A 19,523-nucleotide genomic window follows, 5' to 3' on the forward strand; every position below is an offset into this window, starting at 1 on the left:
TCGGCCTGTACTCACAGGAGACTCTGAGGGAGATGGCGGCGGTTCAGACGGGTCGGCCTGCGGGGTACGTACGAGGAGGCGTGGCCTAAAACGACCCTATCACCACCTGAAAACACTTAATAACAGAGAGAAGAAGAGTCCATCAGAACATTCAGTAAAAACTAAAATAAAAATAGGTATAAAAAAAAGATTTAGTTCCTGTGATGACATTCAAATCAATATTAGTTGGTCACTCGTTACCATGGAGACCGCTATGACGTCAGAACATCAACCACTGGAAACAGGAGAGAAGAAGAAGAAGAAAGAAACAGAAGAGGAAGAGGAGGAAGAAGAAGGAAGATGAAGAAGAGGAAGCTGTAATAATTCCAGGTGTTTCCTCCTCGTTGCATCTTTAGAGGTGAAGACGAACGTTTGGTCTCAGACGTGTTGAAGCTTCACTTCCATCCATGCAGCGATAGAGCTAAAGATGCTAAGCTAATTAAACACTCACTGGAACCACATGAAGCACCCAGATCAGTCTGGTTTCTACCGTTAGCATTAGCACCGTTAGCACCATGGAACCAGTATCAGGACCCCCCCCCCCCCCGGTCTCTCACAGATCTGAACCCTGGACCCTGGATGTTGGTCCCTGACCTCTGACCTTTCCGTCTCCTCTCTCTGAAGCCTCCAGGACGTTTCCGATCATCTAATGTCTTTCTTCTCTGTCTCTCCCTCTTTTCTGTCCCTGTCGTCTCTTTGCTGTTGGTCCTCCAAGGTTTTCTCGCCCGCTGCTCCCAAGTTAGTATCCTCTCCCTGCGAATGCTTCTCTGTGGTGTGTGCTGGGTTTGTTGCTGTCTGCTGGGTGGAGGCATGATGTGGGTCAATGGCTGCTTTAAGACGTTGGTCTGGTTCACTTACAGTCTGTGCTGAGCTCAAACATCCTCCAGAATACACACAACATTTAAAACAGTTCTTACCTTTCTGCCATTTCTGCACTTTTCTTTTTTTGTCGTCTTAAAATGCTCCTAATAAGCCAATAATCCTTTATTCTCATATATTTCAGATAAAAGTCTGAATTAAATCATTTCCTGAGCTTCCTGTTTGTCATGTGACTACCGCTGTCACCTCTGGTAGAGACAAAGTGTTTTACTTTGTGACTATATAAGATATAGTTAAAAGAAAATAAATAACATTGATGCTAAACATCTGAAAGGGGCTAAAGTTAGCTACCATTCGCTGCAGCCGTTGCTAATTTAACCCTCCATGGTTCCTCTGGTGGTTTATGGGACAGCGGCATCTGTAGGAACCAATCAGAGCTCTGCGTTGTGTTTGAGTAAACGGTGCATGATGCAATACGTCGTTTTCTTCTGGTTTCATTGATGAAAGTCGTTCATGTTCATGTTGCTGTGCATCATGTCAGAAAGGTAAGAACTGCTTTAAGTTGGATGTTTGGTGTCAGTGTGTTTAAGGTGGAGGTTTATTGGGTCTATTGACGTTACAGGGACTCAAGTTTGTTGGAACGTAAATATCATCTCATTTTAAGGAAGTTGTGTAAATCCTGCAACAAATTCTGACAGAAAAAACGTGGAGATGCTGTTTTAAGCCTCTAGTGGACGTTGGAGGAACTGCAGCTCCTGTTGACTTACAGTTCCAGCTGGAAGTTTCTGATTGGGTCGTGAAACCACTGCACCAACCAGGTCGTAGGTTTTAATCCTGGATGAGCCCCCGTTTATGCTACGAGCTAACTGGAGACCAGAGATTAGACTCCTCCTGAGCTGTGGTTTAGACTAATGAAGACTCAATTCTTCTCTTTGTTTGAGGCCAACGATCTCTAAATTCGTTTTTGTGGACCGTGGTGATGGAGATACAGATATTGCTAAAAACTAGACTTTAATGGATTAAGCCAACAGGGGGTCTTCAGTCTCAGCTGGTTGGTGTTTTTGGCTCATGAATGAATCGCTGCTCTGATGCGATCGCTCTCGTCTGCTGACATTTGTGTGGTGACAGTAAAGGTCGGAGTTTGACAGATTCTTCTGCTGCACTGACATTTCACTGTGAAGCATGAGGTGTAATTAATGCAGATCAAACGTCTTGTGTTGGTTTGGATTTAATGTGAAATTCATTCAAGCAGAAATACACAAAGGTTGAGGCTGTGAAAATAAATGTGAAATGAAAAATGAAATTTATCTATTACACAGGACGACGACATAGATCAGAAACCGTTTCTTTATTTACACAGCACACGCGTTTAGTCACTGATTCGTTTTTTTGGAAACTTTGACAAAGCCGACCAACAATAAAACTGAAGAAGAAGAAGAAGATGAAGAAGAAGAAAAGGTTTCAACGCTACAGATCATGGCCGACCTAAAACCAATAACTACTGAGGATCACGAAATCCTAACCGTATGTAATCAAAGTTAAAACACATCCACAGAAATAATTAGAAAACGTTCACATCCTGAAAAGAAAAGAGACAGGACGTCTTTTATCTGTGTTTGGCCGTAACGTGGTTCCCTTTCATGTTTATTATCATACCGACGAGAAAAGTTATTTTCATCTGGAATAAAAACCAGTGAAAATGTTCACGTTGGAAAACAAAGAAGACTTCAGTGAGAAAGCAAAAGGGGCCGAGACCGGAGCCTTGTGGGACACCAGCCTCCAAACCTGTTTCTGTTTCCTGTCATGTTGTGTTTTCATGTTTTTAGTTGTTGCATGAACGGTTTGCTGTGAGTGTGACTCGTCTGGATGTTCCTCCTTCTTTTTAACACAAACCCATGAACTCCACTTCCCGCTGTATTGTTTCCACCTTCACACCCCCCACTCCTTTCTTCTTCACCTTTTTGCCATGTTACCCGTCCACCCCGACAGCGCCGGCTTCAACCCCGCCGTGCTCAACAAGCCCCTAGAGGTGAAGGGCCCGTGTGGGAAGGCCACCATCATCCACGCCCAGTACAACACTCCCATCAGCATGTACTCACAGGACGCCATCATGGACGCCATCGCAGGACAGGCTCAGACCAAAGGGCATGACGCCGGGTAAGAACACTAGCACCTCCTCCCTCTTTGTTCTAATCTCCACCTCCTCCTCCTCCTCTTCTGTTCTGCATCCAATTCACAACTTCACTTCACCTTCCTCACGTTCACCCTCTCTCCAACATGTCCTCTAGAACAGTGGTTCCCAACCTGGGGTTCCAGAGATCAGAGGGGGTTCACCAAAACCTGTCTGATCTGAGCTCATCGTCAGTTTTCACCAGACACCAGTTTTTAAGCTGTATTGGTTTTGTATTGGTTGTGTATTGGTTGTGTCTCCCTACATGTACGATACAGGTCTTAAAGTATTCTGGCACCGTGTCGAAATCTTCAGCGTTTGATCATGATTAAAAAAAAGATCAGCATTTAGAAACAAAAATGTTGATGTGGGATGTTGTCAGGTTGGAGCCTTGAGTTCAGTTCATCCACCAGTTGGTTGAGATTCAGCTGCAGCTGATGCTGCATTCAAGACAACTTGGGAAAGAATGAGCTCTGAGTTGTTGCTTCCAAAATAAAAAACAGGAGAGAATAAAGGTTGGAAACTCCGGTTCTAGAACAGAGGTTCCCTTTCTACGTCCCAGCAGGGCTGATGTTTCTACCGATTGTTGGAGAGATTCAGATAAGATGGAGACAGAAATGAATCTGAAATATCAAGTTCTAAAACATTTTTTGTCCTGAATCTCTACAGCGAAGGAGTCGACTAGAAACTCAACACGACCCTGAGACTTTGTGACAATACTCACGTCATGATTTCCAGAAATAAAGCTGAAACACAACTTTAATAGGTTTAGACAAACAATCCGTACATTCAAAACGGACTGTAGCATTACCCACAATCCTCTCTGCTCCGCTCTGTGTAGCTGGAGCTAACCAGCTAGCCTCAGCTAACAGAGAAAACACACAACCAAACCTTGAATTTCACACAAGTCAACATAAACATTGCTGTTATGATGGTGACTGGTTTTATAGTGTCACTCTGCTTTATTAGAGATCAGCCTCTTTGTGATTCTGCTGGTTTTTATTGTATCTGTTGTTTGTTGGCTGGGTTGTGTATAGTTGCGTAGAGTTGGCTGATTTCATCTTGTGTGGTGTTTGAAGCAAGTTAAGTCTTTATCCAGTTTGTCTTCAGCCTCCAGTTTCATTCTACCCTTTAAATATTTAGTAAAACTTAACTCGAACTCTTGTCTTTGCTCCTTTTTGGTCAGTTTGTTGTCGGGTACGTTCTCAACCGCCGGCTGGTTGATGCATCGTGTTGTTCTGAGGTGACACGTGTGAATCTATCTATATAAATGTCTATCTATTGATTTCATTATTTTCACTTTCCATGAGTCAATACACATCTCAGCATCCGGCTTCTCAATCATGGACCAAAAGAAGGATTTAGGTAGAAGTCGGAGGTTTATAGAGTAAGTCTGTCCCACATAATTAATCCAACTGAATGTCTACAGAAAAATAGAAAAGTCAAATAAACTGAACAAATATAGAAAAGAAAAAAACAGAAAGAAAAAATTTAATTATTTACTAAGAAGTAGAACTAAAGAAGAGTGGTTTGTAAAAAGTTTGGAAGGTTTAAGTTTCATCGGTAAAATACAAAAGGACGACAAAGAGACACAAAACTATAAATAAATAATAAAAACTGAATGTTCTGATCCAGTTTCTTCTTCCTCTCTCTGTCTGAAAGTAAAAACGAACAAATTAAATATTTAGTTTAACGGTCACGTCTCCCGGACAGAACAATCTTTCAAAGTTCTGTTTCCTCCTGGTCCTGAGTCTGGTTCTGACTGGGTGTGGTTCTTGGGGGTTGTGGCGCCCCCTGTCTGTGGTTGCAGTAGTGTCCCAGTGTTTGATAAGCTGGTAGACAGCAGCTCTCCGGTGTATCGGGCCGTACAGAGCGCTGAGAACGACGTGGACCCGACCGAGTGGAGCCGTCGCAGCTCCAGCATCCAGTCCAAGACCTTCAGGGCCCTGGTCCACATGACGGGAACCGAGGCCCGTGAGTTTCTTCTTCGTCTGTTTCGTTTCATTTACCTCTGTCAAAAAACCCAAACATGTGAGGACAGAAACGTTGAGCAGATTTATAGTGCGAAGCTTCTTTAACTCATTTAGTTGTAGATATTTGTTCAATGTTTCTCTGGAGAAATGTTGAGGATTTATTTGAGGTTTCAGGTCAAACATGGAGCTCGTAAATAGATTTACTGTTTCAAGATGTAAACTCTGAAAAGAGGCGTCTTTGAAGATCAAACTTTTAATTTATTGCAGATTAATTTGATCTTTTACTGAACGTATCTTCATAAAAATTACTCAAAACCACCTGAAAGTCGACAAAGAGAAATATTCTGTTAAAATGTTCCAGTGTTTATCATGTTCCTGAGTCCTGGTCTCCAGTTTCTGCTCAAAATTAAATGTTCCTGGTAACATCTGATCCCATTCAGATCAGAACCAGCTGAGATGTGAAATGTTGGTGGTTTCCTCTCATCAGCTGATGCTCCAACATTTCTACTGGATGAAGGTCAGGACTTTGACTTGTTCCTAAACATTCATCTGGTTCTTCTGGAGAACCACTGGTGTTCTTGGGCTCCTTGTCTTCCTCCATGACCCAGTTTCTCTTCACATTCAGCTCATGGACTCATGTCCTGACATTTTCTTTCAGAGTTCACTGGTAGAATTCACAGTTCATTGGTCCATCAATGATGAGCAGATGCAGCAGAACAGGCCCAAACCAGGACATTAGCGCCCCCATGTTTCATGGAGGGATGAGGTTCTGATGCTGGAATGCAGCGTTGGTTCATCTCCAAACATTTAAACCAAACTATTCTACTCTGGTCTCATCTGTCCACTAAACATTGTCCCACATGTTCTTTGTGGACAGAGAGCAGTGTCTTTGGTTGTTGAGTGGATTCATCAACATGAACATCAGCCAATGTGAGAGAGGCCTTTAGCTGCTTAGAAGTTCCCCTGGGTTCCTCTGGTTCCTCTCCCACTATGATGGAGTGATGTTTGTTGGTGGACCAGTCCTGTGGAGGGGAACAGTCGTCTTCAATCTGTCTGACTCTCTGTGGATTATTTGTGGCTTCCAGACTCTTTACAGATGGTTGTGGAACCTTTTCCAGCCTGATGAGCAACAACAACTCTTTTTCTGAGCTCCTCACAAAGCTCCTTTCATCTGTTGTCATCACACACTTCAACACAAACATGAGACAAATCCCTGATTTATAGAAACTGAACCAGGACCTGAACCAGGACCTGAACTCATGGACTCTGGTTTAATCCTCTCTGATCTGTAATATTGGCTCATTCTAGTCTCATATTTGGTTCTTTGTCGACTTTCATGATGTTTTGAGTAATTTTTCTGAAGAAAATACTAAAGAAATTAAAATGTTTTTATGTCTGATTTCTTTTCTTTTGATTTAAAATCTCTTGTCTCTGTTACAGTACCAGTGCAGGAGGAGGAGGAGGAGGAGGCGTTGAGGAGGAGCAGGTAGGAAGCAGAGCTCCATCAAACCAGCCTCACCTCACCTCCCCTGCACCTCCTCAGACTAAAAACCAAATGTTAACCTCCACTCTCCTCCTGAGTCGGATTAGAGACTCTGGACGTAGAAATATTAACGTTTTGGGTTTTTTTTAATGCTGCAGAGTGAGGAGATTCCTCCTGGTGAACTTTTTTAATTTAATTTTTTCCTTAAACATTTTCAGAATCTTTGGCTCTAAGTGTCGTCAGAACTAATCCATTCATCATTAAATAAACACAATGAAACATTTTCACTTTGCTTGTAGATTAATACTCAACACATCACAACTGCTTTTGTGTGAACGTCCGGTGACTCAACGTGAATCAATAAGAGCAGAGGTTGAGCTTTTATCCACCAATAAAGAGACTCTGTGGCTTTTTCTTCTGTGGCTGAGAGAACAGAACAGAAGTGGTTTTCTGATCAGAGTCCGTCCCAAACATGTTCCTGTAGAACTTTCTGGTGCAGGTTGGAGAAAAACCAGAGGAGATGTGACATTTTAAAAAGAGTAATTCAGGTTTATTTCTTGTTTTTTATGAACCATTATTCAGACTTATCCTGACAAACCTGCAGGAAGTGGAAATAAATCAGAAATAACCTTTTACATAATCTTTATTTCCCTCCTACCTTCCTGAATTATAAATATTAGCAGTAGTTACTGCATGTTGAGGAACCTGGAAGTGAATCAGAGAAATTATGTCATTCGTGCAGGACGCGACTTCTTTATTTTAGTTTCGTAACAATGAAAAAACCTCCTCCTCATAAACGTTTTATTGCAGACAAGATTTATTCCTCAGCTGAACCTCATGAGAGGCACAATCTGTGTTTTCCTTTTTCTATAAGGATTTGAATTCACTCCAAATGAATCATTAGGTAGAAAATATATTTATTATTTGTTCACCTGCAACAATTACAGGGAGACTTAAAACGACCTGAAGAGATGAAGCTGCTTTTAATTTTAATAGTTTGAAACCAGAGACAGAGATAATGAAGGTTCTTCTCCTGCCATGAAACTTCTATTAATAGAGTTGGAACTGATCAGTTACAGAGAATCAGAGTATGTTGGGTTGATTAGAACCAGGGGTCAGTAACAGGAAGTAGAACGTTTGGGACCATTTAGTATCATGAGCTCAATGGTAGAATGTGATGACGTCCAGGAGAAATAAAATGTCCAAAGCTTGAATTGTGTGAACGTTGCCTCCTGTAGTGAATCAGTAGCATTTTGGAGCCAGATTCACTTTAAGAGGTAAAAACCCAACGTGGAGGAACTTTGGGTTCTTTGGTTTGATCCTAATGTCCAGATGGAGAGTGGACCTGGTTCTGTTTCACTAGAACCTTTGGAGAACATGTGAGCTCTGTGGTGTTTCTAGAAACTCTGGGTCCAGGTCTAGTCCAGGTCTGGTCAGGTCTGGTCCAGGTCTAGTCCAGGTCTGGTTCAGGTCTAGTGCAGGTCTAGTCCAGGTCTGGTCCAGGTCTGGTCCAGGTCTAGTCCAGGTCTGGTCCAGGTCTGGTTCAGGTCTAGTGCAGGTCTAGTGCAGGTCTAGTCCAGGTCTGGTCCAGGTCTGGTCCAGGTCTAGTCCAGGTCTGTTCCAGGTCTAGTCCAGGTCTGGTCTCCAGGGTTGATGGATGATGTCATTACTATAAGCGTTGTTTCTTCTACCTAACGGCTGAATTTGACCTGGAGACGTCTTCCCTTGTGTCACAGTTTGTTTCAGGATTGATTTTAAGGTTTTAATCTTCACATATAAATCACTGGATGATCTGATTTATGTCTCATGATCTCCTCTGCACATTCAGCCGACCCAGACACTCTCTTCTTCTTCTTCTTCCACTTCTTCTTCTTTATTTTGTGTTTACTGTGTGTTTCTGTTCATATTTTTGCTTTAACTACTCTCTTTTTGCTGTTGGTATCGTGAAATGAAACCTTTTATTCCTCTGACTCTGATTCCTGGTCTTTTAAAGTTGAGTTAGAGGAATCAAAGGTTTGTTTCCAACAGGTTTCATCCAGATGTTGTCTTGTACCGGCGCTGTGTGGCCTGTAGGGGGGAGCAGAGGAACGTTTTTAGAAACCTTCAGAGCCCCGGAGCAGTTTAACACCATGACGTTTGCTTTGGTTTGTCCTCCAGAATCTGCAGCAAACATCACGTTGTTTTTTCTTTCCTTGGTTTCTGTTGTTGGACGGTTTCTCCTGCAGCTCGTCTGAGATGAGAGGAAACCTTTTAACCTCCTCCCTCCTCCCTCCTCCCTCCTCCCTCCAGGGCTCTGATGGATGGAGCTTTCTATTCTCTGTGCACTTATTAAATCATCCCTCCATTAAGCGCCATCGATCCCGGCTGCCTCCCCCGTCTGTTTGGACTCAAATACAGCCTTCCTCCTCCCCCATCTTCCCCCTAAACCTCCCCCGTCCTGGTCAGACTGCGTCCACCCCGTCCGGTGACTCAACGTGAATCAATAAGAGCAGAGGTTGAGCTTTTATCCACCAATAAAGAGACTCTGTGGCTTTTTCTTCTGTGGCTGAGAGAGCAGAACAGAAGTGGTTTTATGATCAGAGTCCGTCCCAAACATGTTCCTGTAGAACTTTCTGGTGCAGGTTGGAGAAAAACCAGAAGAGATGTGACATTTTAAATGGAGTAATTCAGGTTTATTTCTTGTTTTTTTATGAATCATTATTCAGACTTATCCTGACAAACCTGCAGGAAGTGGAAATAAATCAGAAATAACCTTTTACATAATCTTTATTTCCCTCCTACCTTCCTGAATTATAAATATGTACAGTAGTTACTGCATGTTGAGGAACCTGGACGTGAATCGTTCTGTAGAAAGCAGAGAAATGATGTCATTCGTGCAGGACGCGACTTCTTTATTTTAGTTGAACCTCGGCTGAACCTCATGAGAGGCACAATTTGTGTTTTCCTTTTTCTAAAAGGATTTGAATTCACTCCAAATGAATCATTAGGTAGAAAATATATTTATTACTTTCAACCGAAGCTTTGTTTTGATCTTAAAAGAACAAACTGAATCTACATTTTATCAGGGAGTATTTAGATGAATGCATGACAGCGATGAGAAGCTTTTCCTGCAGGTAGAATTTCATGGCCCCGCCCCTCACAGAGAACCAATCAGCTGTATGCAGTAGCTCTCCCGCTAGCCTTCCAGCTAATGGGAGCGCTAATTGATGAATCCAGGTTACTGCCACCTGCTGGTACGAAGAGTTATTTCCTCTCAGATGAAGGGCCAGCTGGTCGTTGGCTCTAGTCTTTGTGTTGCGTTCAAGTGCAGACACAGGAGAACGTTGGTCTTCGTTGTGGTCGTTTTATCGAGTCAACTTCTCTCTTTTAGCTCCATGTTTGGTCTCCACCAGCTCAACCTTCGTTGTAGTTCTTAGAAGTGGGTTTGGTTTTGTCGTTTATGTTCGTAAATGTGTGCCTGTTTTCCAAAGACAACGTTCTGGTCAGGACACTTCTGACGTCTGACCTGAAGACTAAAACTAAAACAAACTCATCTGGACTAGTTGTGTTTCTAGCAGATGCTTCTTCCAGCTCCTCTAAACGACCCACTACAACCAGAAAGTCTCCAGGTTGGTCCAGACTCAGGAGACGTCGTAGCCTTTGTCTCCGATTGTGAGTTCTTGTTGGAACCAGAAAGGTTCAGGAACCCTGAGAAGTGTCTGGTTTGGTGAAGCCAAGTGTCCCAGAAAGCTCAAAGCTGTTGATTCTGTCTGTTTGGAAATGAGACCTGAAATGAGACATTATTGGAGTTTTGACAGTTCATTGGTCGTATACTTAAAGTTTAGATCAGATATATTTGTAGCTGAGTGTTTGTCTCATGGAGCGTTTGATTGGACTGGTTGACGTGTCCTGACTAAACCATGGACCAGGACAGAAGAGAGAGACGAATCTGAATCAAACAGGTGATCTGAGGTTGACCTCTGCTGTCTCTACATCTGCAGCCTGAAGCCACATCCTGGTTTTGGCCTCCATCATTCAGCCACTGTCTCCAGGTACAGACTCCTGCAGCCGCTCAGCGTTCAAGTCCACCTGCTGCTTTAGTCCTTCACAACACGTAATCCTGGATTGTTGCGGCTCTGGACCATGTAACTGTTAACAACTTCATCAGTACCGGGCTGAATCTTTACTCACCACCTCTGAAAGCTTCTACAGCTTTGCGTTTTTATTGTTCCACGTGTGTATTTTGTCTCAAAGCTAAGGTAAAATGGCCACAACTCAGTGACCACTGACTGTCATTTTGAAGGTTTGCATCTGGCTAGCAGTTTGCTCTTGGTCTGTAGGCTATGCTAAGCTAAGCTAACTGCACCCTGGCTCCTATTAAACATGGCGATGAAGGTCCATGTGAACACCAAAAAGCTTATTTCCCTAAATGTGTGACTGGTTTGTTAGCTTCCATGCTAACTGCTGGGTGTAATCTTTCAGGTTAACCCTCCTTGGACCAGGAACCATATGTGGTAACTTGATGTCATTGTTCCTTTTTTATTGTCATGTGGTTTTCATTGAGCCAATCAGAGAAGATCAAGGAAACATTGTCAGGTCTGATCAGGGTCTAATGTGGTCTACAAGGTCCCCCCTCTGACCTGGTTTATTAGGAACCATGAAGAAGAACAAGTGTCCTGATGTTTCTAATGTGATGATATTGACGTCTGGTGTCTGTTAAAGGCTGCTGAGCCTTCACAGTGTTATAAGCTGGTAACAGTAACAAACTATCTCTCCATCCCTCTCCAGTCAGTATACTCCTCCTCCTGCCATGCATCAGGCTTCACAAGCCCCGCCCCCCCAGCAGTACCAGCCAATCCCGCAGCAGTACCAACAAATCCCACAGCAGTACCAACAAATCCCACAGCAGTACCAGCAAATCCCACAGCAGTACCAGCAGCCCCCCACACAACAGGCCCCGCCCATTCAGCAGAGCTCTATTCAGATCCCTGTTGGCTCCGCCCCCCCTAAGGTGGTCAGCACAGCCTGCATCTACCCGTCACAACCAGGTCAGATCCTGGTTTTCCCTCTGCTCTTATTTGTATCGTGTCGTATCATAATTTATCGTATGATGTTGTATCATATCATGTCGTATCGTACAACCTACATATTGTATAGTATCGTATCATATTACACAAATCATATTGTATTCTAACAAATCGTGAAGTACTCTACGTATCGTATCATATCCTATGATTCTTATCGTATTGTATCATAATCGTATGTATCCTATCCTAGTCTAAGATTTGTAAGGTATCGTATCGTAAAATGCTGCCCACATATTGCATCGCACCACATCGCACCGCACCGTATCGCACCACACCGCACCGCACCACATCGGACCGCACCGTATCGCACCGGACCGTACCGTATCGCACCGCACCACACCGCACCGCACCGCACCGCACCACATCGCACCGTATCGCACCACACCGCACCACATCGCACCACACCGCACCGCACCACATCGCACCGCACCGTATCGCACCGGACCGTACCGTATCGCACCGCACCGCACCGCACCACACCGCACCGCACCACATCGCACCGCACCGTATCGCACCGGACCGTATCGCACCGCACTGCACCGCACCACATCGCACCACACCGCACCGTATCGCACCGGACTGTACCGCACCGCACCGCACCACATCGCACCGCACCGTATCGCACCGCATCGCACCACATCGCACCACATCGCACCGCACCGCACCGCACCGCACCGCACCGCACCGTATCGCACCGCACCACACCGTATCGCACCGCACCGTATCCTATCATTTCGTATCGCATCGTATGGTATTGTAAACTTGGTTTTAACTCCATCAGCCTCGGCTCCAGCTCCAGCTCCGGCTCCACTCCAACCCCAGCCCCGCCCACCAGCCGCCGCCCCGGCCCCGCCTCAAGCCGCCCCTGCCCCCGGTAACCGACCCCCCTGGGTAACTGACAACAGCTTTGCCGATAAATTCGACCCCAGCAAGACGACGACCACCACCATGAAGATGCAGCCGCTGCCACAAGCTGCCCCTCCTCCACCAGCCTACCTCCCAAACCCCTCCCCCGCTGGACCGGCAGCTCCCAGCCCCGCCCCCATCAATCCCAGCCCCGCCCCCTTCCTTCCTGTAGCGAGAGGTGTGGCTCAACGGGCGGAGAGGTTCGCCGCCAGCAGCCGTACGCCTCTGTGTGGGGCCTGCAACAGCGTCATCAGGTAATCACCTGTCTGCCTGCCTTTAATTAACTAATTAATTAACCAACTACTTAATTACTTAATTGATTAATTGCGTGTGTTGTTGTGTGCAGGGGCCCCTTCCTGGTGGCCCTGGGTCGGTCCTGGCACCCTGAGGAGTTCAACTGTCACTACTGCCACATGTCTCTGGCTGACGTTAGCTTCGTGGAGGAGCAGAACAGCGTTTACTGTGAGAACTGCTACGAGGAGTTCTTCGCCCCGACCTGCGCCCGCTGCAACACCAAGATCATGGGGGTGAGACACTTCACCTGTCTACATGTACACCTGTACACCTGTACACTTTCACACCTGTACAACTTGTGTGTTTCAGGAAGTGATGCATGCTCTGCGGCAGACGTGGCATACCACCTGCTTCGTGTGTGCAGCTTGTGGCAAACCCTTTGGAAACAGCCTGTTCCACATGGAGGACGGAGAACCGTACTGCGAGAAAGGTTCCACTAGGACTTTTATATGATGTTCACCTTTTAGTTTTTTATTTAATAAGAAAGTTCCTTCAACTTTGTCTACAATATTTCATGACAACACATTTTTGGGCGTGGCCGATCTTTAGTTTATATTTGGCGTGTACGTCTATATTGTCTCTGTTTCAGATTACATCGCTCTGTTCAGCACCAAGTGTCACGGCTGCGACTTCCCGGTGGAAGCTGGAGATAAATTCATCGAAGCTCTGGGTCACACCTGGCACGACACCTGCTTCGTCTGCGCCGTAAGATTCAGAATAATGAACGAAACACAGACGGGAGGGAGGGAGGATGGATGGGAGGATGGGAGGAAGGATTTGAGGAAGGGAGGAAGGAAAGGAGGGAGGAAAGAAGGATGGAAGGGAGGAAGGATTAAAGGGAGGAGGGGGAAGGGAGGGAGGGAGGGAGGGAGGGAGGGAGGATGGGAGGAAGGATGGGAAGGATGGGAGGAAGTGAGGGAGGAAGGGAGGGAGGAAGTGAGGGAGGAAGGATGGAAGGGAGGGAGGAAGAGGAAGGGAGGGAGTGAGGGAGGGAGGATGGGAGGGAGGAAGGATAGGAGGAAGTGAGGGAGGAAGGGAGGAAGGAGGGAGGAAGGATGGAAGGGAGGAAGTGAGGGAGGAAGTGAGGAAGGATGGGAGGGAGGGAGGAAGTGAGGGAGGAAGGATGGAAGGATGGGAGGGAGGGAGGAAGGAAGTGAGGGAGGGAGGAAGGATGGGAGGAAGTGAGGGAGGAAGGGAGGAAGGGAGGGAGGAAGGGAGGGACGGAGGGAGGGAAGGAGGGAGGGAGGAAGGATGGGAGGAAGGAGGGAGGAAGGGAGGGAGGAAAGGAAAGGAGGGAGGGAGGAAGGAAGTGAGGGAGGAAGTGAGGGAGGAAGGAAGTGAGGGAGGAAGGGAGGGAGGAAGTGAGGCAGGAAGTGAGGGAGGAAGTGAGGGAGGGAGGAAGTGAGGGAGGAAGGATGGGAGGAAGGGAGTGAGGGAAGAAGGGAGGAAGGATGGGAGGAAGGGAGGGAGGGAAGAAGGGAGGAAGGATGGGAGGAAGTGAGGGAGGAAGGGAGGGAGGAGGAAGGGAGGGAGGGAGGAAGTGAGGGAGGAAGTGAGGGAGGAAGGAAGTGAGGGAGGAAGTGAGGGAGGAAGTGAGGGAGGAAGTGAGGCAGGAAGGATGGAAGGGAGGATGGGAGGGAGGGAGGGAGGGAGGAAGTGAGGGAGGAAGGATGGAAGGATGGGAGGAAGTGAGGGAGGAAGTGAGGGAGGAAGGAGGGAAGGATGGGAGGAAGTGAGGGAGGAAGTGAGGGAGGAAGGAAGTGAGGGAGGAAGTGAGGGAGGAAGGATGGGAGGAAGGGAGGGAGGGAGGAAGTGAGGGAGGAAGGGAGTGAGGGAGGAAGTGAGGGAGGAAGTGAGGGAGGAAGTGAGGGAGGAAGTGAGGGAGGAAGTGACCCTCTCAGGCTTCCGTCCTCTGACTCTGGTTTCTCGCAGGTTTGCCACGTGAACCTTGAAGGGCAACCGTTCTACTCCAAGAAAGACAAACCTCTGTGCAAGAAACACGCTCACGCCATCAACGTGTAGACGCCGCGGATCCCGTCACCACGACGACGACGACGACGACGACGAGTGAACAAATTCTTTTTGTTGTTTTTTTTGGTGCATTCATATTAATTTTAAAAATGGCGCCGCCTCATGATTCTGCTTCAACAGGAAAACGTCCGTCGTCCTCTCAGATTCTACGTCCTGCAGCTTTGTTGTTTTCTTATGTTTTTTTACCAAACCACCGTTCGGTTCAGAAACACAAACATAGGACACGGTACGGAGTCTCCGCAGTGCCACAACATTTTTATTTTTCTGTGTGTTCCACTATAATTATCTTGTAAAGTAATACATAGAAATAATATTAATATTAATAATAGAAAATGAATTATTTAAGTATTTGGGTTTTTTCTTTTTGGGACAAAACATGAAAGTATATGAATCAGTTAAAATATATCGGGAGTCTAAGAACATAATTGCCTAAGTCATTTTTTGACTGACTAGTTAGAAGATCAATAAAAAAATACAATGTTTTTGCTGATAATTGTGTTTTTTCTTTTCTTTCTGAAAAACATTCAAATCTGACTTATGTAACTATGTTATTAGGTGACAAAATGAATTATTTATTAATTATTTATTATTGTAGTTTTTACTTACTATTCACTTTTAATGTAGAAACTCATTTAAACTGTTTAAATTTAAATTGCAGTGGCGCTCTCATGACTCCGTACATTTGAACACGATATCTCATTTTGGTGCCTATTTTGAATATTTGTTTTTTTTTTGTTTGAATGCTACCTTATTATTTTTATTTCACTTTGACACTAAAAATAATGTTTGACTAAAATTCAGTAGAAAACAAAAGAAAAAATCCCACAGGAACTGAAAGTGAAGCTGGACGTTTTAAACAGACCGTGGGTCCGAGTATTAGTTGACTTCTCTACGTGTGTGATATTTATTATGTTTAGTTGTTTCATTGAGAATGTTTCACGTCACAGGGTGAAAACTTTTTCTTTTTGTAATTCTCTCTGTTAAAGTCCTGTTGCTTTAACTTTAGCTCCAGACAAATGCTAACGTCAAGGACGCGTAGATTTATTCTGGGTGAGATTAAAGGAAGTGAAGTTTTCTCTGGATCATTTTGTCTGAGGGGCTCTAGAAGTTCTCACCTCCAGTCTCTGCAAGTTCCTCCGGGAACTTTTATGTTTTTAGGCTTCTCTCATTTTATTTTCACGTAGTTTGTTGTTGAGATTTTGTCACAATAAATTAACACGAATAAATAAATAAGCTGCTTTCTTTATAGCAGCATCTGGTGGCCTGTGATGGAACTGCAACCAATAAAACCTGAAGCTCAGTTTATTTTGCTGCGTCGTATCCCGACGTCCAGTCAAATATTTAATTAATCACATTAAATTATTCACGATTATAAATATCTGTTTTAAATATACTTTCACAAATCTATTAGATTTCACCTCCAGCCACTTCCTGAAAATCCAGTTAGTTTTATTTTTCTCTAATTTTTCACGATTAATCGCATTAAATTAATCACAAAAAGGTATCTCTTTTAAACGTACCTTGAAGAGATTTTTTTAAGTCTGTCAGGAGCTTCTTTATCTATTTCTTATCTACTTGTTTCTTCATCTTTGAGTATTTTTGTCCGTTTTGTCCCTACAGGTGGTATCACTGCCCCCTACGGGGTGAAAGTAGTTACTACATCCACTGCTCTTTAGATTCTGCTTTCTTTCCACAGCGTTTCTGCTGCTTTCATCACTTCCTGATTTCCAAAACTACGGTTTAGGCCGAGGTTGTAATAACAGAAGTTTTAGGCATTTTCTTTTTTTTTTTTTAAACGTCTTATTAGCATGTACATTTTCACGCCTCTACTAACTAAACAGACGTCAACGTTTGTGACTGGTCTGAAATCATTCTCCTCGTACACAAGCGCTCACGATGGCGCAGATCGGAGGTTGTGGGATTGGAACCGATCTCTGGCCGTGATGATTTGAAAATGCTGAGAGCGTCGTGCCTTCCTGAACCTCGTCTCTGGTGTGTACAGTTTATACTTTTCTACAGCGTCAGTTCGAAGGAGGAGAAGCTCTGACTCCAGCAGGAAGGAAAGAAATGACTTTAAAACTCTTGGATTGTTGAAGCGGTTTCTCAACATTTGACAAAATATTTGTGTCACAGATTGAATAAAGTGAGCACTCAGAATACGGGGCAGTGTTTTATTTGTCATCTAAAAAGAAATGAATAAAGTTGGTCAAACTCAGCTTTATTGACTATTCTGACATGTGCAGCACATTCACAGGATTCAGACGTCTTCAAATGTTCAATATAAGACATAAAATAAAAGCTGGAAAAGATTTAGCTCAAGACTTTAGAGAAAATAATCAGATGTTTTATTTAAAGCTAAATTACACTTTTTAAAATCTAAGATGTTGATTTGCAGTTTTGTTTTTCCCAGAATTTGAAGAAGGAAACACAGAAACAAGATTCACCAACTTTGACCTCTGTCAACTTCCTTTTTGTGATGAATTTTCTGAAACTCTGATGTTGAAACTGTGAGTCACAGACAGGATTTTTATTACTGGCGCTTCATTATCATCAGAGCCACAGACTGTATGTGAATATGAACACCACACTGGACAAGACTTCCTGGTGTTTTCCTTTAAATAGTCTCTGCTCCACCTCAACCTGCTACAAGGAAATGTCGGATTATACGCTGAACTTATTTTTAAAAAAAATAGTTTTTAAACTCTTCGAACGTCAAACAATGAACTAAAACAAAACTTATCCAAAAAATGAACACGTGAAGATTCATCAACGTTATATTAACGACCTAAAATGACTGAAACCATCCTTGAAAAATTGATTTTAAACGTATTTTATTTAGTTTGTTGCGAGTCCCGCCCACTAACATGGAGGGGGTGGAGCTTATGACCTGTACTACAGCCACCAGGGGGCGCTCTACTCGCTTTGGCTTCATCTTAGAGGCGCAGTGTGTTTGAAGCCAGTGCGCCTGCTCTTCGTGCAGAAGCCACCAGAGGGAAGAACAGAGTCACTCCTTCTTCTTTCCGCAGGTATTTCAGCAGTTTATTGGAAACACAGAGGAGGAAATAAACGAGGAGTTCTCACTCTGCATCTTTGTTGTGGGACCTTAGAGTCTCTACAGCACAGTTTTCATTTTAATCTATAAATCCGTATTTTAGATGATAACCAACACAACAACAACAACAACAACAACAACAATAATAATAACTATAATAATAACAATAATAATAATAACATGTAACCTGTCCTGGGGAACTTTCTAGGGACAAGTGAACATGACATGAAAGAATCATTAAAACAAACAACAACAAAAACAACAAAATAAAATATATACAAATAACTTTGCCATAAATGTATTAACTGTCCGAACTGTTGGTGGAGGATGTGAACACGGGTGTAAAAGTGGTGAATGAAGTGTAGATGTAAACAGGAATTACAGGGATTCGATGTTTACATGTTACTGCAGAGGCGAGAAAAGCAGCGACTAAATATATAAAATAACATTAAAATAAAGGAAGGAAGGAAGGACGGATAGTGAGTAAAGGAAGGAAGGAAGGAAGGAAGGAAGGAAGGAAGGAAGGATAGGGAGTAAAGGAGGAAGGAAGGAAGGAAGGAAGGAAGGAAGGAAGGAAGGAAGGAAGGAAAGATAGGGAGTAAAGGAAGGAAGGAAGGAAGGAAGAAGGAATGAAGGAAGGAAGGAAGAAGGAATGAAGGAAGGAAGGCAGGAAGGCAGGAAGGAAGGAATGAAGGAAGGAAGGAAGGAAGAAGGAATGAAGGAAGGAAGGATAGGGAGTAAAGGAAGGAAGGAATGAAGGAAGAAGGAAGGAAGGAAGGAAGGAAGGAAGGAAGGAAGGAAGGAAGGAAGGAAGGAAGGAAGGAAGGAAGGATAGGGAGTAAATGAGGAATGAAGGAAGGAAGGATAGGGAGTAAAGGAAGGAAGGAAGGAAGGAATGAATGAAGGAAGGAAGGAAGGAAGGAAGGAAGGATAGAGAGTAAAGGAGGAATGAAGGAAGGAAGGATAGGGAGTAAAGGAAGGCAGGAAGGAAGGAAGGAAGGAAGGATATGGAGTAAAGGAGGAATGAAGGAAGGAAGGATAGGGAGTAAAGGAAGGAAGGAAGGAAGGAAGGAAGGATAGGGAGTAAAGGAGGAATGAAGGAAGGAAGGATAGGGAGTAAAGGAAGGAAGGAAGGAAGGAAGGAAGGAAGGATAGGGAGTAAAGGAAGGCAGGAAGGAAGGAAGGAAGGAAGGATAGGGAGTAAAGGAAGGCAGGAAGGAAGGAAGGAAGGAAGGAAGGAAGGATATGGAGTAAAGGAAGGCAGGAAGGAAGGAAGGAATGAAGGAAGGAAGGATAGGGAGTAAAAGAAGGAAGGAAGGAAGGAAGGAAGGAAGGAAGGAAGGAAGGAAGGAAGGAAGGAAGGAAGGAAGGATAGGGAGTAAAGGAAGGCAGGAAGGAAGGAAGGAAGGATAGGGAGTAAAGGAGGAAGGAAGGACGTGAAGGAGGAAAGAAATGAAGGAATGTGTTTTTTACATTAAGTATTCTCGTTCTGTGTGAAGGTTTTCAGGTGAGTGTTGTCCGCAGCAGATAGTTCAGAACTCCCATTGGTAAATGTCCATTTTTAATTCGCAGACCCTTTAAAACACACCTGACAGGTGGAGATGGGACCACGTGACTGTGAGTTGACTCCTCTCCCCGCAGAGCAGAAACTCGGCTCTCGTTTTGAGCCCCGGAGTGAGACATCCTGGGA

The 19,523-nt window shown here is 44.3% G+C and overlaps 1 protein-coding gene across 8 annotated transcripts in view; it reads left to right on the top strand.

The window, feature by feature from the left end:
- LOC125018500 (LIM domain-binding protein 3-like) overlaps nucleotides 1-16,940 on the top strand; it is a 36,961-nt gene extending 20,021 nt beyond the window's left edge. Inside the window, exons 6-16 of one of the 8 annotated variants that reach the window (XM_047602458.1) lie at nucleotides 1-64; nucleotides 2,848-3,015; nucleotides 4,839-5,002; nucleotides 6,442-6,487; nucleotides 10,465-10,515; nucleotides 11,252-11,511; nucleotides 12,332-12,710; nucleotides 12,803-12,983; nucleotides 13,060-13,180; nucleotides 13,340-13,455; nucleotides 14,683-16,940. The exon at nucleotides 1-64 is cut by the window's left edge and continues 127 nt beyond it. In XM_047602458.1, coding sequence (XP_047458414.1) covers nucleotides 1-64; nucleotides 2,848-3,015; nucleotides 4,839-5,002; nucleotides 6,442-6,487; nucleotides 10,465-10,515; nucleotides 11,252-11,511; nucleotides 12,332-12,710; nucleotides 12,803-12,983; nucleotides 13,060-13,180; nucleotides 13,340-13,455; nucleotides 14,683-14,772 — 1,640 coding nt within the window. In that variant the 3' untranslated portion in view covers nucleotides 14,773-16,940. Of the gene's footprint in view, nucleotides 65-754; nucleotides 778-2,847; nucleotides 3,016-4,838; nucleotides 5,003-6,441; nucleotides 6,488-10,464; nucleotides 10,516-11,251; nucleotides 11,512-12,331; nucleotides 12,711-12,802; nucleotides 12,984-13,059; nucleotides 13,181-13,339; nucleotides 13,456-14,682 lie in introns of all 8 variants that reach the window. The other 7 variants (XM_047602459.1, XM_047602461.1, XM_047602460.1 and 4 more) reach the window with 7 other exon arrangements.
- The last annotated feature ends 2,583 nt before the right edge of the window (nucleotides 16,941-19,523 follow it).

Source organism: Mugil cephalus, chromosome 13 (genome assembly GCF_022458985.1).
Source record: "Mugil cephalus isolate CIBA_MC_2020 chromosome 13, CIBA_Mcephalus_1.1, whole genome shotgun sequence".
NCBI lineage: Eukaryota > Metazoa > Chordata > Actinopteri > Mugiliformes > Mugilidae > Mugil > Mugil cephalus.